Source organism: Aptenodytes forsteri, unplaced genomic scaffold, assembly GCF_000699145.1.
Source record: "Aptenodytes forsteri isolate BGI_AS27 unplaced genomic scaffold, ASM69914v1 Scaffold256, whole genome shotgun sequence".
Lineage (NCBI taxonomy): Eukaryota > Metazoa > Chordata > Aves > Sphenisciformes > Spheniscidae > Aptenodytes > Aptenodytes forsteri.
Genome location: NW_008795021.1, coordinates 3751651 through 3776727, shown reverse-complemented (window position 1 = coordinate 3776727; position 25077 = coordinate 3751651). Strand labels below are relative to the sequence as shown.

At 37.8% G+C, this 25077-nt stretch overlaps 1 protein-coding gene across 1 annotated transcript in view; it reads left to right on the top strand.

Annotated features, from left to right (window-relative positions):
- COL19A1 (collagen type XIX alpha 1 chain) overlaps window positions 1-25077 on the top strand; it is a 204223-nt gene that overhangs the window by 87839 nt on the left and 91307 nt on the right. The window contains exons 12-14 of the mRNA XM_019471129.1: window positions 7275-7328; window positions 16910-16963; window positions 17652-17687. Coding sequence (XP_019326674.1) covers window positions 7275-7328; window positions 16910-16963; window positions 17652-17687 — 144 coding nt within the window. The remainder of the gene's footprint in view (window positions 1-7274; window positions 7329-16909; window positions 16964-17651; window positions 17688-25077) is intronic.

Here is a 25077-nt window from a genome sequence, read left to right as displayed (position 1 = left end):
TGGTGACCAATAGAATCAGTGTTTTTTCAGTGACAAAAGGGGAAGCTTTCTCAAAGAAAAAAATGTTGAAAGAAACATTTAAAACTCATTCAAATGGTTAGATATCAACAAGAAGGTACTGGAAAGTTAAGATGTTTGCTTCGACAGGAGGCAAGTCTGGAGTAGAAGTGTAAATGATGACTCATAGAAATGATTGTTGATTTTATATTTGCAGATGAGATTAGCCAGAGACACTGTAGAAGGAGAGGAAAACTGGACCATGAATGTACCCTGTATAGCCTCTTCATGGAAAGTTGCATGTATAGTCATGAATTCATGAGTCTTTATCGTTTGGAAAGCCTTTTGCTTTTGGATTATGAGGAAAGGTATAGCACAACAAATGATGTGCAATACACCAATTTTTAAACTGAAGTGATATTCCATGTATATAATGTATTGTAGAACTCAGCCAAATGGAGTGAGTAAAGAATAGAATATCCATTACTATTCACGATGGGTTTTTTAGAGTCTTTAAAATATATTCTATGATTTCTTTCTGTAGATGAAATTATCGAAATAAACATAATATTGATCTTTCGGGGGAAGCTTTGAGTTATTTTAGAAAGCTATTTCCATCCACTAAAGCCTCTGCATGTAAATACTAAGTAGCATTTGCAAATGAAGATCACCACGAAAGAGCTTCGTGTCTTTTCCTTACAAACACATTTTAACTGACTGATTGTACTTTCTCTGAAGAGAGTATTAATATATTCGAGTGGATGTTAAGAATAAATATTATCTAGGAGACTGAAACTCTGCTTTCAGATAGCTCATGCTTTAGGTTGTACCATTTTTCTTATTTTTATGAATAAAACTTTAATCTTGGGCTAAGAATTTTTCTTTCAAGTTAAGTCTGGGAATATATGATCAAATAATTACCAAAAGAGTAGAGTTTTGGAAGCTGATTTTGTTTGTTTTTCCTCCTTGACATTGAAAGGTTTGAAGAAAAAAAAAGTGAAACGGTGATGGCAGGATGACCCATGGCAGGATAGCATACAGAGCAAAGTTTGCAAACCACAACATCTAAATTTCATGTGGCAAAAAGCAAAGCCAATGTGAGCATCTTAAGCCTGAGTACATTCATTTGGGGCATTTATTACTGAATAAAAAAGCTGAATGTTAGATTGTGGTTAGTCTTGTATAAATTGTAGCAAGCAGGAGTTATCCAAAATCTCAGTATTTTTTCTTCTTGTGCTGGCTAACACCTATCACCCAAAAGGACAAAGCTGTGTCTTTATGTTTTTTTACCCTAACAAGTCTCTTAGATGAAAATGCATGTTATGTACTATTCTACATAGATTATTTTTTCCGCTTATCACAGTATTATTTAATGCCTTTTAGTATTTCATTAGTAATCTTAATTACTAGCTCTGGTCAGCATCAGGGAATGTTAGGCAGCCTTTCAGATTTCCACAAGATAGGGTTACATTGAAGGTAAGGACCAAGGTGAGATTCAGAGGTCTGTAAGGAACACATTAAGAGATCAAAGGATTGTTCACTTGTGTTTTCAATAAGGTGTTGCTGGTAGCCTTGCTGTGGCACCTTCTAGATGTGAAAGAATAGAATTTGAGTTTTCTGAAGGCTTAGTTCTCAAGTATATCATAGTTCTGTAGGCTACGTAAGAAAAGATTTCAATAAGGCAATAACCGAGGATACTTTATTGCTGGCCAGGGTGCCATGGAATTGATAGAATTTTAGAAATCAGTGTTTGTGGATGTTGCAACGGGAGAGTTTAGCTTTCAAGAAGAATGTAAAAGTGTGCCTAAACTACATGCTTGATCAAATGTGGATACAGTCCTTCAATCTAAAGAGGTTACTGACTCTTCAGAATACGTTTATCTGTCCACTCCTGTTTCCTCTGTGTTACTTGGTTTGATTTTTATTTTGCTGTTCTTTGTCTCTGAACTGATACTATTCAATCACTGCACTTGGTGATAATGGCATGGTGATAGTGCAAACAGCTCAGTCATATTGTTATCCTGTATGTTGCTGGCATTTGAATCAATGTTTGTCTGTCTTTCAATGTCGTAATGAAAAAAGAGAATTTATTTCTTAAATGAGAGAATTTTGACACTTAAGACGTGCTTCCTGCAAACACTGTAATCATTACTCAGCAAGGACATCATCCTAAGAAAAGCTAAAACTATTTTAACGTGACTTCGTCACATTTTCCAAGAGAGAGCGATCATAGCAGAACCAAGGAGCAGTCTATAGGAAATGTTATCCTGGAAGAGTGTACAGGGTTGTATCTGCCTCACCCCCATAAAGACACACATACAATGAAGTATCATCAAGTCTGTCTAGAGCATTCTCAAGCAAAGTCTACAATTAAGGCAATTTCACTCTGTTCTTAGATAGATCGTTAAAGTACTTCTCTGCCTTTTTAACCCCAATTTCTCCCCCCCCCCAAACCTAAATCCTTCTGGTTACAAATTAAACCCATTATTTGTTTTATTACTATGGAAAACTTATTGTCCCATTTATAGCATTCTTTCCCATATTTGAGATTCATCAGCATGTCCTATGTTCACCTTCCTCCTAACTTTTTTTTCAGACTTTCTATCACTCTGGTTTGGAGAAGAGCAGATACCTAAAAGTTAGCAAATTTCCATGAAAAATATGATGCCCTGAACTACACACTCTTTTTCACTGTTCTCATAAGTGGCAAGTAAACCAGAATAATTGTTTTTTTCAATTTGCATTTGGCTCATCCCAGAATGGAGTCTGGCCTTTTAAAAATAACTTTGTGTTACAGACTCCCACTCACTGTGTGATCCACGATAATCCCCAGATCCTTTTCTGCAGTAGAGCTACAGGAATTATTCTTTACTTGTTATTTTTGCATTTGATTTCTCCATTTGGAGATCACTACACTGTAACATTTATTGGACTTGATATTTTTAATAGCTGTTCTGATTGATCGAGGTCATTTTGAATTTGAAAGCTTTTCTACGAAGAATAAAAATGGATGGCTGCCTCATTCCTGCTGACAGGAAGAGGCAATTCATCAGTGCAGTTTTGGAGCCATGGGCTGGCCTGGCTTCAGATCATTCTGTGCCTAAGATTTTGGACTCAGTTGAGGTGGTAGTTTGCCTTTAGATAGCCTCTCTGGCTTAGAAATGCCTAGAGCTTGCTTAGAAACGTGATGCGTGATGCTAAGCGGTAGTTAGCCAGTATGAATGTCTTCAGTATTGCTCAGTCTATATAAGTGAAGCAGGAAGGAAAGATCTTTCTCCTGACATGTTATCCGGCTTGGTCAGGCATGACACCTGTTGTCTGGGGCTCTTTCACAAGACGGCGATGGTGCAGTTTGGAATGAGAAGGTTTTTGGTCACAGTTTCTTGATAAGTGTATCTAGTGAGCTGTCTGAATTCCTGATGCCTATGAAACTTTGTGATCACCTGCTTTCTTGCTGTGTCTCAGTATCCTAAATAGGTGGGTTTGGGAAGACACAGGCTTCACGGTGACATCCTTCCAGGTCATCGCTGTTGATTTTATTTTACTAGAAATAGAAGTGTATTTCTGCAGTGTTTTATGCTGTCTCTTTCTGACCCTGCTTAGGTAATAGTCTTATTATTTCCAAACAGTCTGTTTGGAAATAAGCTTCTTGTGTCTCTCTTTCATTTCCTTGCATAGTTCCTCCCAGTCTGAACTGAGACAAGATCATTAGTCTGCCTTGATTTCCACTCCTTTTAAATGGTACAGTGTCTCAGAGGTCCTGAGGTGCTTCACCCTGAGTATTGCCGCTTTCCTGAAGTATACTATCCCACATTCTGCAGAAGGGTTACAGGTCAGTCAATAAGAATGTTATTGGGATGGAGCCCTTCATAACCCCAGCTCTCCAGGCATCTATCAGCAAAAACAGAAAGAGCCATAGGGGTTTTTTTTAACTGAAGATGCTGATTTTTTAAATTAATAACTCATTTAGGAAAAATCAATAAGCATTACTATGAGCTGGGTTCAGTTTAAAAGAAGCTATGGAGAAGTGGTCACAAGAAAAGAAAATTCACATAGAGCATTCTCCTGAGACAGAGCTGTAGCAAAACACAGAAGAGTATTTTAAAAAAACAAGCCATAACTATCTTAAAAATCTGTAGGGTAAAATCACAGAGTTTCAGAGGTTAAAAATTATAAGGTATCCGCACTGAGTTAGTGATACTGTATAGCTTGCATACTTTAGAGAGTATTTCAGCCATTGTTAACAGTGGTACTTTAAAATGCTAGGAACAAAGGATATCAGGAATTCCTGATTAGTATCGTTAACCGGGCAGCGCTGCAAAAAAAAAAAATTACCTTTTTAGGTAAATTTTTAGGTATGAATGTATTTTATTTCCAAATTCATTACTTTGCCTTTATAATAAGGAGGAAAGAGTATGCAAGGAAAATGAGGCAGCCTTAAAGTGGACAAGTGAGTTGAAGGCTGGTACTCTCATCTTGCAGAGGCCATGCATGAACCCCTGGCTCTAATTAAAGAATGTTACCACTGAATTCAGTGTATCCGCTATTACACACAGCAGACTGAATCGCTCCCACCGGTTATACTGGAAGCAGGCAGGAACATTAGATACAAAACGGCATTAACACATTTTTCTCTCTTTTTTGTTAATCTATGAGGTAAGCCACAATGTTGATTATTAACAGCCTCCTCTACGCTGCAGAGTGGCTTCAGCAATTCTGCAAATTGGCTAGATTTGAAGATGTTAATTATGCAGTATAGTGCGCTCCATAAAGGCAGAAATGAGCGTGACTTGGCTCAGTTCTCATGAGAATAAATTGTAAAAATTGGACCTCTGTTTGATTTGAATGCTGGCTTCGCAGAGGACACGGACATTCCATGTGACAGGCTTGGTGAGGACAAATCATTTAGTCCATTAAAAAATCAGAATAGGTTCATAGTAAAATCGCATACCTGGCAGAAAGCCTATGGCTCTTGGGACACTGCAGAGGTCCGAGGCTCATTAACAGGGGGTGCTTTTTATCATTTTATCTAAGAAACTGACAAACATCTTAAATCCAAATATCTTGTAAATCATAAGGAATGGAGTTTTTCGTTCTTCCCTGCATTCACCGACCACACTTGTATGTGTCTAGAACTGCCCGCCAGCATTTTAAAGTTACTGTCTGCCTGCTGTAGAAGAAAAAGGCATGGGCTCCAACACATGCTGCTCATCTAACATCAAGGCAAATGATAAGCGAGGGTGAGGGGAGGGTCGTCTTTTGGCTTAGGCTCTCTGTTTAGGTTTTTATGTAAATGTAGGTGTTGCATAACAAATTATGATAAGATACTCTTACCTTTGGTTTCCACCTATACATCAAGGAATTTACAGGATGCTACTACTTCTGAAGCAAATCTGCACATATTTATATCATTTTCTCTTAAGTATGAAAGCAGATAAACAAATCATAAAAGAAAAAACAGCTCCATAAATTGTAATGATTTTTAAATCTTCTAGAAATATATTCAAATAAGGAGATATTATGTCAAATATATGACTGTACCTTTGTAACTGTTGTGAGATTGTAGCAGTGTAACTGATACTAGTTGAAAGATCCTGTAAGCAGTATTAAATGTCCCGTGTGTCACAGTGATGAAAAGTAAAATGTCATTTTTGCAGTTTCTTCTAAAGGTTTAAGTGAGCTATTTAAAAAAGAATAGCAAGTTTGGGAGTTCAACTGCTATTTTTTTAAAGTGACAGTGAAAGAAAATTACTAACTAAACCAATGCCTTAATCCAGAGAGCAAAGAGGACTTTATAGTTTAAACATACTAAAATAACCCGTATTAAATTCCTATAACTGTTTGGTGTCATTTAAACTTTTGCAATAAATGCATAGATTTATCTGGTTTAGTTTTTTTTTTTTCTTTTTTTTTTGACAAGCAAGAAAGGCAACACTTGAGGAAAAACCTTAACCGTATGATTCAGGCTAATGCATAGCATTAGTTTTTTTATCAACAAGATGTATTAAAATGGAAACAATGAATAGCAAAGCCATCTCGTGCATTGGGTTATTAAATTCACAGTTTGCTGTTGCTAATTTGTTAGCAGGCTTCAGTTGTTTGAGAAAGCTCATACAAACTCCTTTTGCAAAACCAATTATTAGATGAAATGCCCTCTGTCATTGCCACTGGAGGAATAGCTCTGAATCAGGGCTGTGTCACAAATGGAGTTAGCTGAATGATCTCAGTTCAATACCATTTACCTAACAGAATTATGAAGATGATGCTGACATAATGAATAGGTTCTGCTCAGATAAATGTAGTCCCCTGGAGATAATGGAAATTCAGTGCAGGGCTGTTCGCTTTCTTTGGTTGATGTGAAGAGCTGGGACTTTACTAAAGTCAGTCCTCGCGCTTTTATCAGAATTATGTTACTTCTATGATTTGACAAAGTTCAGTCTAGTGACAGAGATGCAATTATAGAGCTGTTTAGACTTGTTAGTTCTGGAAGACATTCTCCCTTAAATTCTGCTTCTTAAGCAGGTGTATTTTGTTCACTTTGATGAAATATGTGTTAACTAGAATAGCATGGTAGTTAGAGATAATACAGGACTGAATCCTTTTATGTATCCTACAAAAAATATTGTTTTGTAGTCAGTGTTTCATCAGCAAACACAGGAACCAGCCTGTGTAGTCGACTCTGAAGGATCCTTCCTGCCATTTTTTTCTTTTAATTCATAATGTTGTTCATATTCATACTTGTGAGAAAATTTTCAGAACAAAAATTGTTTCCATTTTTCAAATGCAATCAGTGAACCATATACCAGTATGAGTCAAAGACAAATGATAATATTGAGGACAGTTCTGTTATCAGATATTTAAAACAAGAATTGTTTATTAAAAAACAGTCTCAGAATGAAAGCAATTAATTTAATGTCAATGTTAAGATTTTCAAAAGGAAAACTGTTCCCCAGTGTAAATTTCTGTTTCACCACCATGTTCTTGGAGCACTGTGAGAACCAAGAATATTTTTCTGTGGTGAGTCTTTATGGATGTTCAGTGGCACTGTGAAGTACAGAGAACTGTAGCTCTCAGAGCGCTAGACATTTTTCAGAGGCATTTATTTGGAAAGAATTTCTGCTGGAATGTAAGAAATAGTTTTGCTTGTGCAGCCAGCAATGTATATGTAACGGTTAATGTAGAACAGACTAGAATCTTAAAATATTTTTCCTGTTAAAAAGTGTCATGGGTTAGTATTTGTCTTGTATGTATAATAAAATAAATATTCATTCTTTTAGGGTGAAAAAGGAGATAAAGGAGAACCAGGACCAGAAGGCATTCATGGAAGAGAGGTAAACTGAATGATAATGAAACAGTCAAGTTACAAACTTTCTGGGGGATGGTTAAGCAATGAAATTGAGAATTTATGTAAGGAGAGTGATGGATTTAGAAAATGTGTATTCCTGGAGAGTTAACGTCCACAAGACGATGGGGCAAGAAAAAGAGGTGCATTCAGGTGAGATGTGAGTTCTTAGGGCTTTCAGGTTGGACAGGAGCGCTGTGGGTAAGGATGTGGTAGGTTCCGTGATATTTCTGCTGAGGGCTCATGAGATAAACTGAAACAAGAGTGGGGATTAAAGCAACACAATATAGATGAGAATCGTTCCTGGTTGGATAATCTGCTGGAAAAGAGAGCATTTCTGGAGACAGGGTAAAGCTAGGCCTGGAGCCTAGGTTTCTGAAAAGGAAAATACACAGGCTGTTAGCCATTCCTGAGTGAGAGCCATGGGTCACTCACTGTGCCATGTGGCTCATGTGATAGAGAATTTGAGTTAAAATTTCACTTTTTTTCTCTGCCAGATTTCACTGCCTACTTAGTTAATTGGTCTGGTCCATATTTGAGGTAGAGCATGAATCTGTGTCTAAAAATACTGGATAATCCTGATCATTGAGTTCATATTCAGGCTTGAACCTGAGCTAACACTAAAGACACGCCCAGTAATAAACCTTACTTTTGCCTAATTTATTTTTAAATTTAAATTTATTTTTGTATATATTAAACCAAGATAAGAGGGCAGAAAATCAGAATTTTTTTCAATGCAATACTAAAATGGCCAACCAGCATGATTCGAACAGCAAGATTTAAAAAAAAAATAAAATAAAATTGAGCCAGCAGTTTTCTTTATCCCCTTCTTCCCCTCCTGTCTCCTCCTTGACCTAGCAGGGGGTCAACCCGGGTTTAGGTTTTAATGCAGGATACTGTCGGCTCTCCAATTGCAAAGTATCGCAGTTGAAGGCACATAGCATGTCACAGAGGGATCTGAACCTGACTGTCCAAATTCTGTGGGGAATGACTGGCATTAGGACTGGAATCCAGATACAGGATTTGGAAAAACTGTTCAGCAAAGCTTTTTTAAGCAACTTTACCAAAAGAGTAAAAGGGTCAGCATTTGACACAAAAATGCTGTGACAGTCTAGCTGGGTCTACTGAAAATGCAGTAAAACAGACTACATAACTATGACTCTTTTTATGTCATCTGGCTTTCTACACACACTGTAACCATAAACATATTTTTCCTATTTTAGGTTATTATAATTTTATGCTAGATAAATCAGGGTATTTTTGACTAATAGTGGATGTCCTCCATATGAAAACATATACTATGTACTGAGCTGAAACTACATTTAGGTATTCAAAGAGGTATTCTCTTGTAGCCTGCCTGTCTGTAAAGGTGAACTGTATACTTCTGTCATGCATACATATATGCTGACAGCATGGAAAAAACACATCTGTGTTTCTTTCCATAGCTCTGGGGACATTTCTGTGTTGGTCTTACACGATCTCCTTTACTACATGGGATCTTGTTCCATAAACCTTTTAGGAAGAGTAAGGTATACCAAGTATCTGGTGAACTCTAGAACATAGTTGACATAGTGGCACTGTGAAAGTGTAAAATATTGAACCTTTATATTATGAAATATTTACTGAACTGTTGTAACGTGTCAAGAAATGGTAGATTATCATCATGGGAACTGTCATTAAAACATTTTGGAAGTAAAATTGCACAAGGCAATATAACATTATATTGTTTGAATCCACACATAATTCCTTTTTAACAACACATATAAAATGCTTTGGATTCAGTTATCACTGTGCATGGAGATGCCAGTCATTAAGTTTAAATTTAAAGGACTGTGTATCATTGACTCTTGGTTGCTATCAGTGTCTCTCAAACTCATTCCACATACAGAAATGTAACATCCGATATTTCTGAAATAATCAAGTTAATCTGCTTACATGGGTGTAATCTGCAGTGCTGTATAAAGAAAGCCTGAAAACACTTAAAGCTAGCGGTATCGGCTGCTGGCAGCTGTTGTCTCTGCCTGGGGGAGTGAGGGTTTCCGTACTCGCAAGTGAAGAACTTGAAAATGATGACTGAACATTTTATCTTGCACAAATGGTAGAAACATATTTGAATTTATTTTAATCAAAATCGGGAAAGTAGGTGTCACAGAACAGTTTTGCTTGCTGTTTTCTTAGCTGTACAAAAAGTTCTTGCTAGAATGAAGTAGTGTGACAGAGGGGAAGCCAGGCCTGATTTGGAGACTAGGCTTTCTGTAATGATGAAGGGATACCTGAAAAGTTTAATTCCCTCATCCCTCACTGGTTGTGCTGACTGGGTCAGTTAATCTCATTGAGAACCAGGTTTGGATGCAGGAACTGGGAATATATTTAATTGCTCTGCACATCTCCCAGTTTATCACTCCAGGAATCTGAGCCAAGATCTACAATGCCGTGTCCCAGTCTGGGACATTATTCAAAATCCATCTGACAACATGAATACTTACTATAAATACTAGTAATGTGGTTGCCATTGTTTTTAGCTTCTTAAGGGGTAGTTATAAATAACTTCATGTATTACTAATGTAGTCCTCCCGTGCTATGTGTTCACATTACATCTGTAAGCAGATACTTGCCTGTATAATATGAACAGCCAGTTTGCTTGAGTAGTATCTCTGTTTTATCCCTTGAGACTTTTTTAGCCACTTGACATTAATAATGCAATCATTTGTATCACTGTAACAAGTGGCGCTTCATAGACACACTGTCTGAAAGAAATCCTGATAAATATGGTTTCTTCTCCATCACACTCATATCCCGTACGGAATAAGGACAAATTTGCAATACAAATATCCATGAAACTATCTGTGGAGTAAGATCTATAATATATTCATACGCTTGTCAGTTGAACTGAAATGGAAAGAAAATCTTTATCATTGAAACTTTCAGACTCTCTTTGGAGTCATGTCATTTTCTTGATCAGTGGTGCAGGTAGGAAGTGAATACCATGGGATGCTACCAATTAAAATTTTGCTTACATAAATGAAATCCTTCAGCAAAAGTAAGTGAAAACAGAAAGTTTTATCATATCTATCAGCACGTGTCATGCATAGCTAGGGGAAGAACAGTCTTTCTTGTAAACTGTAAAAAAAAAAAATGTAAATCTGAAATTAAAATCTAGTATATAATCTCTACAGCATTAAACCAACTGATTCACTAATTATTTTTTTTCTCCTGCTGGGAAAGATGATACCCTAAGTTACTTTTTGAAAACTTTCCTACATAAAATGTTGTTATTCTTTACATACCTGACGTCAAAGGGTGGACCTCTGAAGTTCAGAGCTCAATGAAAAAAATCCCAGATTTTCAATGGCAGGATGGAAAACATATCGGACCTTTTTCTTTTTATGCTTGTGGGAAGATGTGAACAAAAGTATGAACGTTTTTAAAGGGATACAGTGTCTTGATATGATAGTAACAGTCGTTTACCTTCACACCCTCATGGTCTGTCTCTCTAATCTTGAATTCTCTTAGTATTAGCATTGTAAAGAAATACTTGGGTAGGAAGGGAAGAATCCTATTGCTTGAAAGTATGAAGTTGGTAATGATATTTAAGTATATCTAGAGTTTGAGGATTCTGTTAGGAACAAAAGTATAAGGAGACAGTAGGCGTTGCTCAGGATCCAGAAAATTCTAGTAGTGTAGCAATTTGAAGTTTTTGAATGACATTGATGAAAAAAGAGCAATGGCAATATTTAAAAGTACGTGAGACACAAACTGAATAGTATATTGTTTGGAGCTTTGAAAATACTTTGATGAATTAGAAAAGTTATCCCAACATATACAGCTTGGTGTTGTACAGCTGACTCTGAAGCTGTTTTAATTTAGATTTTAAGGCCGCTCTGTGGAGAAAGTGTATTTCTGTTATCCTACTTGTTAGAGTGTTTCCACATTTTATTACTTGGTAGAGATTGTTAATTTGATCTATAATAATTTGGTTGCACATTGTTGGTTAGCGTGTTGGATTGTTTACTGTATTTCCAGTACTTTAGATAATATGTGTTGTTCTAGGCAATTTTAACCTGATGTGAGATTGAACCAGATTATTCTAATGCAGGCCAGGGAATTGTAAATAATGAATGAAGTTTTTCCAAACAGATATCTTTTAGAGTGAAAAACCTGTTCTCCTCAAAAGATTATGCCAATCTCACAGCATTTTCCAGTGCCACATGCATGCAGCATAGTGTGTGCTGCACAAATAGGTACATTTCCAGTGGGCAACACTTGGCTGCTGCAGGAGCTGCTGGAGTCCTCTGTTTGGGGTCCACCTGATCTTTGCATTTTTTCATTGGGAAGAGCACCTGTCATCAGCTGCCGGTACATTTTACCTGTTTCATCTCTTTTCTGTGATGATGTATAAGCACTGTCTGCTGCTCTCTCTCTCTCTGAGAAAATTTTCTGTGTATGGTACAGTTTTCTCAGGCCTCGGTGAACCTGCTAGAGCATGTTAAGTCAGAATTCATCAAGTAGAGCATTAGGGCACAAAAAGCATGTTTTACTTGGAGGGAACACTTAACATAACAATTTTTCCAACGTCCCTGAACTCTAGAAAGAGTTTTCTTATTGATAACTTCATGCAAAGCTAACAATTCAGTTATTTTGGTACTCTTTTTCAGACTTCTCTGATCAAATTCATGTCTGTTATTATGGTAAACATTTTATCTCAGGGTGAGAGGTTAATGCACTTCTCAGATATTTCCCATCTGTGGATAAGTAAGTAACTGATGGCAGCTGAGAAAAGGCTGTGGGCCCTGTCTTCTAACACTACTGGTGAAGTTTGTGTTGTGGCTGATAACTGTCTCTTCATCTCAGTAGTTTGTCTTCAACGAGCTGTTAAACGGAACCCTGGCTTTCGATGCCCTTGGTTCCTCTGGTCTCCAGTCCATACGGAAACCCTTCAGTCCAGTTGTCTGCTGCCAGGCAGCGTAAGCCTTAGAAACTCTGGCAGCTCTGTAAGAGTTTCCCAGTAAGCTTCCTCTCCTTACCCTAGCTTTCTTGAGGCTTCTGTGTTTGCTCCCAGATCAGCTCATTGTCAGTCTACTGCTGAAAGTCTTTCTCAAGCTTCCCTGGCCTATCATTCAAGTCCCCTTGTTTGGGCTACAGAGTTTTTATCACAGGGATTGCCAGCTAGTTGGTCTCAGCCAGAGAGGTGGCTGCTCATTAAACCCTTACAAATCCCTTATGTGGCTTTTAAACCCAGCTGAACATCACAGTGTCAAGGTTAAAAGCAACAGACGAGTCTGCAAGAAAATCTAATTTACAGAAGCAGACTCCTTTAAATTACAGGGTGCTTTCCCCATCCTGTGCAAGCACCAACACACATTTCCCTTTTAATATAACCCCTGTAGCTTATGTGGGAGTACTCACAGAAGGTGTGTACTTGGTTCAAGTTGTTGCTGTCATTTGATGGCCAGGTTAGATAATATTCCTACAGGCTAGGATTCCTTCGTAGAGTAGTTCCTGAGACACTACAGGCATATGGGATGTGATTTCCCAGCAGAAGCAGCAAGCTGTGAATCCTCTGTTCTCTTCATCTTCTGTCCTTTTTGCTAGTGATGGTAGTAGTACTGGTTTACAGATCATCATGTTGACCCAAAAGAATTGGCTTAGGGGAAAATGTTGTTTGGTTTCCTTTTCTCGCAAAATCTTTGACTGTTCTGATCTTGTCCAAATGACTGAAAACATAGGAAGTGAAAAAATGTTTCGTTTTCTGGTTCTGGTTATACCTGGCACTTCTTTTGAATGAATAAAATGTTCTCAGACTTGGTAAGGAACATATTTATCACATCACTAAGTAAAGTTATTTTTTCTTCACCGTGGAACTCCAGAGCACAGCAAACATTGGATGAGATTGTCTCTGGCTTAAAAGGAAAATTCAAATAGAAAAACTGTTGCCTTTTATGCCAGTGGTGTTGGGACACCATTAATAAAATCCAATCCTTTGAAGAATTTGTGAAACCATGGTCCTTTTTAGAGCTTTAAAGCACAGTTACTGGTTTTTAATTGCTTTCTTCTCCTAATCCAGTTGGTTTTGTGGGCTGGCTAAGACTCCAGTAAACTAATATCACAGAGGAGGCTGGTTAAATATTTGTCAAAAATAGTGTCAACCAATATGGTAACTTCTCCTTTAAATTCCTTCCACCATTGTCATCCCCTTCCAAACAAAAAGCCTGCCTCTAGTTTAATCTTTTCCCCATTGGCCCCAATTTTGCTGACTTTACACCCTTATTGGTATTTGTGATATACTTGTTCCAGTAATTTCTCTGTTGGTCAGCAATTGTGTTACAGTAATACCTGTCTTATTTTATATATATATATAACATTTCTCATTTCTGCCATTTCTCATGTTGTTATCTTGTTAGCCTTGCATTGGCCTTATACATGCATATTCTAATGCTTACTTTACATTTTGACATCCATAGAGGAACCATAATGTAAGTTTAGTCTGACCTGTAAAAAGACCAAGCTGTAGTCCTTACAGAGGAGAAAAAGTACCAGCTGAAGACTGTTCATGAACTTACAAATGTGTATTATTATATTGCTCCCAAAAAGCTAGAATTAGATCAGGATAGAATTCAATAATTCTTCACCCTCTGTTTTGAGAGCTGCTGGAATTTTTACTCAGTTCTTGAATTTCTGGCAAATCTGGTAACAGACTCCTTAGATCGATAGAAATTAGTTTGTTGTTTTCAAAACTGACCTCGTTCTCCTAAAATACTGCAGAAAATACTGCTTTTCTAATTTAAAGCTTAATCTAAAATCATCCAAATTATATCTGTTTAGATAACCACGTCCATTTTACTGAAGCATCCTGTTCTGGTCTCTGCCAGAGACAGGATACTGTACTGTACTGCACTAGAAGGGGCTACAGATTGGACTTAGCACAGGAATTCTTACTTTGTATGTCATTTCAGAGACAGTCAGCAGCAGCTAAACCTCTCAGCAGCTTTAAAAGGGTGGCTGTAGGGAAGAATAGGCATGGTGCAGTACCAGATGTGTTTTTGCAAGCATTCACTGTCTGGAACTTATTAAGATAATAATATTTTTAAAAGATATATAATGTGTAGAAGAACAAGAAATACTTCTAATGGGATAACCTTTTAAGCATTTTTTTTTTTCTGATACTACTTTTCTTTCTTGGGTTTTTAAACTGCAAAGGAAAGCTAATTCAAGTATTTTAAAATAAATACTTTATATAAAAATCTTTCTGGCTACTCAGAAATCCTGCTTCAAACACTGTAAGGCTTGTTCTCAAATATGTAGTTTCCCCTTGCCCTTTTTATGTGAGGTTGACCTCTGTGGTCATCATCTCTGCAGTAGCTGTCAAACTGCATACCTCACCAAGGTGCACTGCAGGAACACTACTAAAAGCTTTAAACACACCAATTAGGAAAAAATGAGGTTCATAGCTTGACAGTACATGGCTTAGGTTCAGTATCTTTCATCTGCAGTTGTCTTTTCTGTTCAGCAGAGACACACAGATATATATTGCCGTCTGTGAGTCGCAGATTTTTTTTTTACCCTTATCTGTTCTGTAAATATACAGCCTAAGAGCTAATTCTTAAACTCAAACCTATTGTTCCACTGCTGATTTGCTAATATTGAGTTTGAACCAAATCGATACAGTTTGCATACCTGAAAAATCCCTACAATGGCTTTTTAGAATATGGAGTGGTTGTGTTTTATGCAGTCTTTCAGAAGGAGGTGAAAAGTAAAATGTAGTAAATGGAGACAATATTAAAACTATGTCATAAATATGCAGATTGTAAAACGAAAGCAATTTTTTGGCTTGGTTTTTGAATCCATCTGCCTATTACATTTTTTAAGTTCAAACAGCAAAACTACTTCTGATTTAACTATTACATATTTGGCAAGCTTAATAAAGGACAAATCAAAGCTGAATCAGGGGTATTTACAACAACCACAAATTTAATCCAAAGTGGGTACTTAAATGCTCATATAGTTCTAAATGATGTTCCTTCCAGATGGTGAATTAATGTAATTTTAGCAGGAAGTGAAGTTGCACAAATATGCAGTATTTAGAACACGCGCTGATTTAATGTTTCTGTGCCCACCGAGGCACAGATGTTACTTATCATTTTCATGCCAGTTGTCTCTATCTTTCCAATTATTGCAAACTGAGGAAGAGAGTTTGCAAGGGCAAAAAGGGGGCTGGGAAGAACTTAAGTTAGTAAACCCTAATTCAGATGCAGATGAATCTTTTCTGTCCTCGACCTATTTAACCTCCACAATAGTAATGATGGTGGCCTGCTTGTGGAGTATCTCATTATGATTCAGTCCTGTATTGCCTACATTATTGCCATTTGGTTTCCAAGTAAAATCTTTGAACCTGTAGAGCTGTCTCTGACTTAGAATGTACATGCTCTCCTGTTGCATGCCTCTAAAGCAGTGATAAGAGGGAAGGCACAAGACATACCTCTTTGCTTAAACAAAAAGGAGTTCCTGGTAGGTTGATCCAACATCAGAATTAAGTTCATTCCTTACTGCAGAATGCCTTGAATTTGCTAGGCATATTTCAAAACCTCTCGCTTTTCCATGTGTTTTGCAGCAAGGAGAAGACAACAAAGGTTATGTGCTGGGTGCTAAAGATTTTTTTGGGGGTGCTTGTGGTGAGACATGTTAGTGGAAGAGCTGTATTGTAGATATTGTAGATTCAGACTAGGTGTAAGGAGGAAATTTTTTACGATGAGGGTGGTGAAACACTGGAAGAGGTTGCCCAGAGAGGTGGTGGATGCCCCATCCCTGGAAACGTTCAAGGTCAGGTTGGGTGGGGCTCAACCTGATCTAGTTGATGATGACCCTGCTCACTGCTGGGGCGTTGGACTAGATGACCTTTAGAGGTCCCTTCCAACCCAAACCATTCTATGATTCTGCGATTGTGAAATTACTGCGTATGTAATGTGTAAGACTAGGCAGTATTATCTGCTTCTCCAGCTGAAGGCAGAACTAAGAAGGGAGGTATGAAGGACTCGATTATTTCTCTAATTGCCTTTTCAAGCACTGGTGAAGATCAGAGTGCTGGAGGATGTGCAGCAGCTCTGAGCTGTATGTACCCTGCTGTAGCTCACCAGCTCAGCTTTGCTACTTGACACATAGAGTCCACAGCTCTCTGTCCTCCTCTGCCTCTTTCCCAATTTTAGCAGAGGTTAAGTGAATGTACTAGTACATTCTCTAGCATTCTGTTTTATCTTTGTCGGCCATGCAAGACAGACCTACTGGGACTGCAAAGGAACTTTGCATTTCTACACGCTACTTGCCTTAATGGGGCACAATCAAGGAGATAGTTTGGCTTTGTATGTTTAATTATGTGTTGAAGACACATGCGGTCTTCGATAGATGTTTCTCTGTTCACAAAATAATGAAAATAAAGAATTATGAGATAGTAGTACTAATAATGTGATAACATTTTAAGGCTTAGTTGGTTAGTATATACTAATTCACAGCACTACAGGATTTTGTCCAACGCTTTCAACAGATGACAAGAAATATGCATTTTTCTTCTTTGCCCAGGGACTAAAAGGTGACCCTGGTAGTCCTGGTATGGCTGGACCTAAAGGAGAAAAGGTACTTTATCTGTAAAGTTGTATGTATATGTGAGTGTGCATGATATTTCTTCAGTATTGAACACATTGCCTTAACTACGTGTGACAAACACCCACTGCTGCCATTTATGTAGCTTAAGCGTTGAAGAATACAAATACAGACTAACTGTAAGTATGGAAGACAGGTACTCTTTATCACAGCAAATTTTGAAAGGAATTCAGAGCAGGAGCCTAAATTGGATGTTCTGAATTGCTCTCTGGGTGCTCTGATTTGCTCCCATGGACTGAACCTGAAGGTCTCACAGTGTGATTCGTACCTCAGTGACCTAATTCTGTGAACGTTTTACACAGTCAGATGTCTTTACATATGTGAGCTGTCATACTGACTTCAGTGGCCACCTTGTGCATGTCCGCTGCAGCTTGTAATTTAACATATGCAAATGTGTTTTGAAGGATTGCTTTTTTTAAGTTGTGATTCATTTATGCAGAGGCCTGCCATTTTTTTTGCATTTAACCTGTGGTAAACTGTGTACATCTGTGCCATTACTGAAAAAGAATATTGCTTTACTCATATATTATCATAATCAGAGCGTGTTTGATGATTATACTGAATTTACTTCTGCAGTGATGCATATCCTCTAAAATGCCTAGAGGTTAAATATGTATAACTAAAGAGATTGCTGATTTACTTACTCTCCTGTTTTAACTAGGGAGATGCAGGACCTCCAGGACCAGCTGCCTTGAGTGTAAGTATGCGTAAAACAAAAACAGACGAAAGAAAATCACTAAGAAATGTTGCAGGTTTTAGCTTATTTGCAATGTAAATACTTTCATTATTAAATTTAAGAACCAAGTCCCTCTCTTTAGAATGCCTCTGCATTTTCTATATTAATTTTGAAGCAGGGAAAAGGGAAATTTATAAATATAAAGAAAATAAGCATATTTAAAACATCTTGTTTCCCACCAAATGCTAACAAGAATATTGTTTTTTTATTCTGTGTGTGGATAGTATAGGCTGGTTAAAGTGAAAGAATTCCCTTGTTATTTTTAGTGAAAAACATTTTTCAGTAAAAGCTTGAAAAACTAATTAATGCTTTTTAAGATATTGTAAATATTCTATTGTCAGGTTATTTTATTAAGTACTTAGTTGTGAGTGTAATGCCATATGTTCGACACAGTATTATATATATAGCATGCATATGTTCAAATTTAACACACAGGACCCTATTTTCAGAAAGTTAAGGATGTGGGGACGCATCCAGCAGCCAGATAGATGTGAGGCTGCCACAGCTTCTTGCCCTCAGGTCCAACTGGTAGCGGGGCTGAGCGTGCATTCCCAATAGGCACAAAAACACACATACAACACGTATAGACAGGTCTGGCCACACAGGTCAACACAGATGGACACACTCAGCACTCCCACAAACACAAACAGCACCAACAGCCTCAATCCTGTTACCCTCTCTGGCTGATCATGATGATGGTCTGGTACTGGGAAATATATACATATATACAATGTGCATCCCTCTAGTAGCTGAGCTGACACACAGCCTGAGCGGTAGATGGCCCTGCTCCTGGTCTCTCCAGTTACTGGCACCTGGACATTTAACCCCCCGAGGCTCACAGCCCCACTCTGTTGCTCGTGCAGACCTGCTCGCTCACAGACACCCGTGCAAAAATGTGTGTACGCACACACATATATGCATATATTCCCCTGGCTTCCAGGTCATTTCACCTACTTGCCAGCCAGTCCAGCTTGATATTCACTGTTGATCACACACACACTCACATGCCTGCGCTCACTCCGTTTCTTGGTACCACAAAGGCATAGACCATTGTCTTTTATGAAACATGTCACATGCTTCTGGTTCCTTGCATTACACGATAATGCTGCTACTGATATACAAATAATTGAAATCATTTCAGTATTGGCTTAATTATAGCCCATTTACATTTCGGTGATTGGACATGTCTAATAATATTTGAGAATAACATATGCTTCAGTATGAAGCATTCTCTATCCAGAAAAAGAGGTCGCAAAATTCTTTTCACACAGAATAGAAAATTGTTTAGAGTTTGTGATTTCAAACACTTACAGAGTTACGTCTCATCGTCTTGACATCTATACAATCTTTTTATCTTACATAATGACCAGATATACATAACAAACACAGAGTGGAAAGGAAAAAGAAATGTAATATTATAATGATGGAAAATCATGTACTAGATTCTTATGAAGAACAGTATTTCAATAATTTAGGGGTTTTTACGGTTTCTACAATGCTCAGAGGAAAAAAAGCAGACAAGTATCTTCCTTTCTTTCTTTATAGAAAAAGTCTGTGTATCAGACTCAGGAAGTTGCAGATTTGGTCACTAATTCATTTATTGCCTTTCCTGTAATTTACCTGCAAAATAGAATATGTGAGGTCAGACATGATGATTAGTTGTCTTTCAAGTATCAAGGGAAGACTTCTTCAGTATGGATCTAACAGTTTCTTTGTGAGGATCTGGTACATGCTTGTGCACCAGAGAAGAGAATTGACCTGCGTATTAGTTGTATTCTGGCTAGATAGTGCCATAGAGAGATGGTGGAAGATGTTTTTAATTTCCTTGCAATGATCTGCGCCCTAAGCATGTATGAAGCCTAAAGAGAAATGTCCCCAAAACTCTCCAGGACAAGTTTTGCTTTGTAAAAGTAATAAATTCTCTCTGAATCCAAGTGATTTTGCTCACAAACTGAAATGAGAAGGCCTCCCATTAAGGACAGTCCATTTGGGTGAAAACAATTGAGAGCGGTGCAAAAGAGCGTGGCAAAAATGAAAACAAAGACAAAAGCTGCTGAATTCCCAGGCTGTAGTTCCACAGCATGAATAGCTCTTCCCCCAGACTCAGTGTTATGAACTACTTCTACACTATTCATATTACCCATGTAATCCTAAATAAACTTCATAAGAACTATCTTTCATAGTGTAAATGATTATACATTGTCTTTTCACTGTCTTCATTTCCAAGACCGTAGCAGCAAGGATCACCATTAGATCTGACAAACATTGAAGGATGTAACCAGAGACCCATACTGTAAAAATAAATTCTACTCTAAGGTTTCAAAATTAAGTTGCCATGTTTTATGGTACTTGTTTTTGGATTAGGAAGTCTAAATATCCGGTATCTTGATTTCCTGGAGATAAATTAGTACTGTGTCCCAAGATCAGTATCTGTTTGCTACAGTTCATGTCTTGCTAGAGGTAAACAGGGGCAATTATGTCCTTCAGCTCTTGAATATACAGTCAAAATGTGTGTTGAAAGAGTTAACAGTGAAATATTTTTAGTAAACAACCTTGATTCTAGGATTGTTACTGCAGTAGATGGATTGGAGTAGATCTTGCTTCAGATAGATTCTTACAGGCCTTGAAGGGATCATTGAAATAGAAACAGGATACTTCTGAAGATAAGACACAGGAAAAAGAATTGAGGATGCCTATTTTCTGTGCACTATAGGACCATAGAATGGTCCTTTTGAGCATTTCTTGTGTAAATGATGGAAAAATGACTACATCCATTCTGATAGCAGCACCTGGATATGTTAGGCCTGTTTTGAATGCGTTCATTGTCTTCAGTTGCAGTTGTGGACACTTAGCTTTCCTAAGAGTCATACTCAGAGGTTAGTAGTATGATATCAAAAATCAGAAGCTGGTTTCAAATTGACTGAACTTACTTCTTCTGTACCTTAAATGATTCACTTTCATAAAATGGACTGTCAAAGAGTTACATTTCTTTGATTATAAAATGCTGTGCAAATGTTTCAGTTCAGTTGATTCAGGCATAGCAAGATGTCTCTGCATTGGTACATCCACTGATGGTTGTCTTCACACTTTTTAAAAGGAAACATTTAAATTTCAGGAAAGCAGACACGAGTTTTTTAGAGGGATGTTACTAACTGATGTACTGGAACTTTTTTTGTGTAGCTGCTAACTGAGAGAAGAGACAAGAGTGAGTGTGAATTGGTTTAGCAGTTTGAAGACAGATTACAGCGCTGCGGGAATATATGGCCCAGCAGGAAGGCTTTCTCTCTCCACCACTGTAAATAGTCATGCGTTTCTGTTGGCAAGAGCTAAAAGAAGATGAATGACATGAATAGTGGTGGCTCGGGGAAAATCCAGTCTTCAGAGTTGTTTTATTTGTGAGACTTCTGTGTGGCCGTGACTCTTGCGATATATAATCATGAAAGGAAGATGTCGCATCTTGCTGTGAATAAGTAGTAGGTCAGATAATATCAAGGTTCATGTGTCACTGAATGAGAACTTACTATGTCAGGGCCATTCATGCTGTTACAGCCAAAATATGACATCAGTGTTTCAGTTATGAACCCTGTTAAAGCGAAGTTTTAAAATGTTCCATTCATTTGGGACTCATGCATAATGTCATAGATTTATCCTCTACTTATAATCAGTTTTTCGTAATGTGAAAACAATTTATTTCTTTTTATCAAAGTGCAAAATTAATTATTATGCTGGAGGCAGGGAGGGAAGAGGAGTGAAAATAATGACACACTGTTAGGGCTAAGTCCAAAATGCATTTGCGCAGGGAGGGAGGGAATATTGAAAGGGACTTGTTTTTGCTCAAACTGGACGACTGGGCCTGGGTCATCGACCTTCTGCCCCAGTGCAATTGCATATTGAGACAGGTGGTAAATGATGGCATTACAGGGCTCTGCTGCCCTGTGCAGCTCTTCTATTCCAATGTATTTCCATAGAAATCATACACCAGTGGAATAAGCTGGAGAAGGTCTACCATATATGCTGATCTTGGTATAAACTAGAGCACCAGCAGCGCTGTGCAGGGCCAGAGCATTCTCCCCACACACAGACCTGCATCATGGTCCTGTCCTCAGCACAGGGAGCGTGAAGGTGGCAAAGGGCTGAGACTGCTTCACTGCAGTCATTCCCAGACAGCTGGTTGGTGGTCCTTCGGTCCGCGGAGAGTTGTCTGTAGGTAATCTACAGAAGCATATAACAGTAAGTAGTAAAAACTCTTGTTTTTTCATTTGTCTGTGCTATGGGTACCTGTGAAAGTCTAAAAGGTGTCAGTGACCCTGTGTCTAAAAGTGTTCAGGCATCCCTGACGTGTAGGAAATCCTGTGCTGCTCAGAAGCACGGTAAGCGCGCTCTGCCCTCCAACATGAAAAAGTGCAGGAGAGAATGAAGTTATTGGTACTTGGAGGAAAAAGCTGTATTTTTAAAAGCGTTCAACTGACAGATATAGCTATTATAGTCTCTGTAAGGAATGAGGGGTACTTGGAAGCAGTATGTATGGCAGAATTCATAAATACCCAGCAGCTGTAACAACCTACCAGGTGGATGAGCATATGCCAAAACTGTGAAACGGGAAATAATACCGTTGCTTTTTAAGATGCAAAAATTATTTTATGAGTTTGAAATGGAAATCTCATAGCTCAGAAAGTCATTGATCTGAAAAAAAAGGTAGAGCTCTGAATACCCCTGTTTGATGTCGGTTAACAGAAAATCTCTCCCAAAATCCTAAACGATGCACACTTAACAAAACTTCTCACTTGCAGCAATAGCAGAGAATTCAGAAAGAAATTGTGTATGCCTGACTACATGTTTCTGCAGTGCATAGAGATGGGATTAGAATTGCAGCCCATGTGTTTCTGTACATTTCTTCAAGGGAGGTACAGAAGTCTTGTTAATACAATTTCATCATTCTTGCATGATGAATTAGAGGGGAAAAAAAGAAACAGCGTTGTAGCCCAAAATATGCTAAGCTGTAAAAAGAAATACATGAAAAAATTTATGGGCTTTATTTAGAATCCTAATGAAATTAGTAATTTCAATAGTTCTAAGTATATTTGATTCATGCATTATTCATACAAATACATTTTAGTGGCTCGGATCGTTAATTTTGACATATATGTGCATATTTAAGCACTTTTAGTAAGGATGTAATTTTTTTCTATTTCCACGGAGTCAGTTGACACTGCACAAGTCAGGATATATGTATTTATTTTGTCTCCTCAGTTATAGTGGTAGTTTTATGGGAGTAGTCCAAAGTCAAGATTGATTCTCATCCTTTCTTTATGCTGTCTTTAATTTCTCTGGTATGTTCTTTCTGAATTGTTCTGTAAGTACTAGATGTCTCTTTTCTTTAGTACTTTTCAAGTGCCTTATAATGCATGCTGGGAATATATTTTGAACTTTTCTCCCTAATTATGCCCACTTCATGCAGGGATATGTTTAGTCTTTAAAAGCTGAAGTTCCTTGATAAATTGTACTGTAGCCGAGGACCCTTCAGAGAATAAACAGGAGGGATTATACTGCTCTGTTGTGTGGTTTTGTCAACATGTGGAATTTAGTGGCAGAAGCTAGGGACTGTTTTCTGCAGGAGCACAGCTGGCTCTGCAGCTTGCCCGCTCTGGTATCCCCAGCTTAAGCCTGTGCGTGCCGTGTCAGAAGAGTGACAGGTGAGGGAAGGTAGCGCAGCCATCTCTTGTAAAATATATGGTAACTATTCCTCTTGACACTCGATACGCTGCTTTTAGTTCCTGAGGAAAACGAGCGTCCGTCCGTACGTTCCTGTGAACCTATCCCTTTCAGGAGTTATAAAATAGTCATCCAGATGGCACCAAGTGTTTATGCAGAAGCCAAGGCTTAAGTCGGTCACAGACAGAAGTCCCCAAGACTTGCTTACTAAACAGATAGTTGGAATGTCGGCTCCTAGGTCTGGTTAAATTGAGCTGAAGGAAGCTGGCGCACAAGTGCGGTGTGGAGGCGGCTGCGGGAGGAAGCTGCAGATTCAGGCCCGGGCAAGCTCCGCCGTCACTTTTGGCTCTCCCTTCCCTAAACAAGCATCAGCAACAGATTACACAGCTTTTCCCTCGGAGCTTTGGCAGTTATTCTTTTAAAGCTAAAATTCACTTTCAGCAATGTTGCTAGGACTTTCACAAATTCATTTGATACAGTACTTCAGTCATAGTGTGATTATTTGGCATTTATATGGAACTCTGAAGAGGAGGCGTTTGGTATCCCGGCATTCTTGCTGTTGTAGTGGGCAGCAGTATTTCAGATGATTCTTCCTGAAAAATCATGTGCCAGTTTTTGCTTATCTTGACTTCGGCACCACGATTCCTTTCTTGTCTCACAGTGAAAAAATAAGTCATCTGAATAACTTGTATTACTTAAGAAGGGGACAAACACCCTCCCCATTAGTAAGCATCTGAACTAATATTATCCTCTCTTTCTTTTCATGTAATGACATAAAGGAGAGCAATTCTAGTTAACTAAAGAAAGTATAGACAGTTATATTTTCATTCTAAATCTCTTCCTTTCGTATACATCTCTCTAAGAAAAATCTGATTTTATCTACTTGAGCTTTTTTAATGGAGGTGCGTAAATTTCATGAAAATACTGAACTGTTCAGTTGTTTTGCGTGAGATATAGTGATCTTTAACTCTCACAGTATAACTTGCAGATACTCTCTTCTTTAAAAAATGCTTTTTAAGTATGGAAGCAGATCCTATTAAGATTACCCTTTTAGTGAAATAGAAGATGTTTTAGCAGTTTCACTCTGTTTTTTATCTTCTTTACACAGTAATACTGATACTGAAGGCACAAGTGAAGATTGATGTCTTAGCCTCACAGAAAATTTGTTTTTCAAAAATTCACAGTCTGCTAAATTGGCATGAATGTGGTTTATATGTCCTTCATTAGAAGAATGATTTGAGAATAGTCCAATATGCAGTAGACACCAATGTAAAGAATAATTTCAAATTACTACTCAGGATTTTGTATGATACTTTTTTTGCTTAGAAAATAAACCCATGTCTATGAAAAGTACTAGGTTCATAAAGTGTGAACTTCTGTGAAATTACTCTTCCAATTTCCCTTTGAAATGTTTGTCTCTGAAGCAAAGTAGATTTCAAGTTACCAGAGAGAGCTACAGAAATGACCAAACCCAAAGCATAATGAGATCAGTGAGGAACATATTTTCTGTTTGCTTCAGTAATAAATTATCATGAAAATATAGCTGATCATGTTTTCTGGCAGACTGAAATACTTCTGCTAAATTTTGTCTCCTTTCCCACAGAAGTAAATGGGTTGGCAGCAGTTTTGAAAGCAAAAT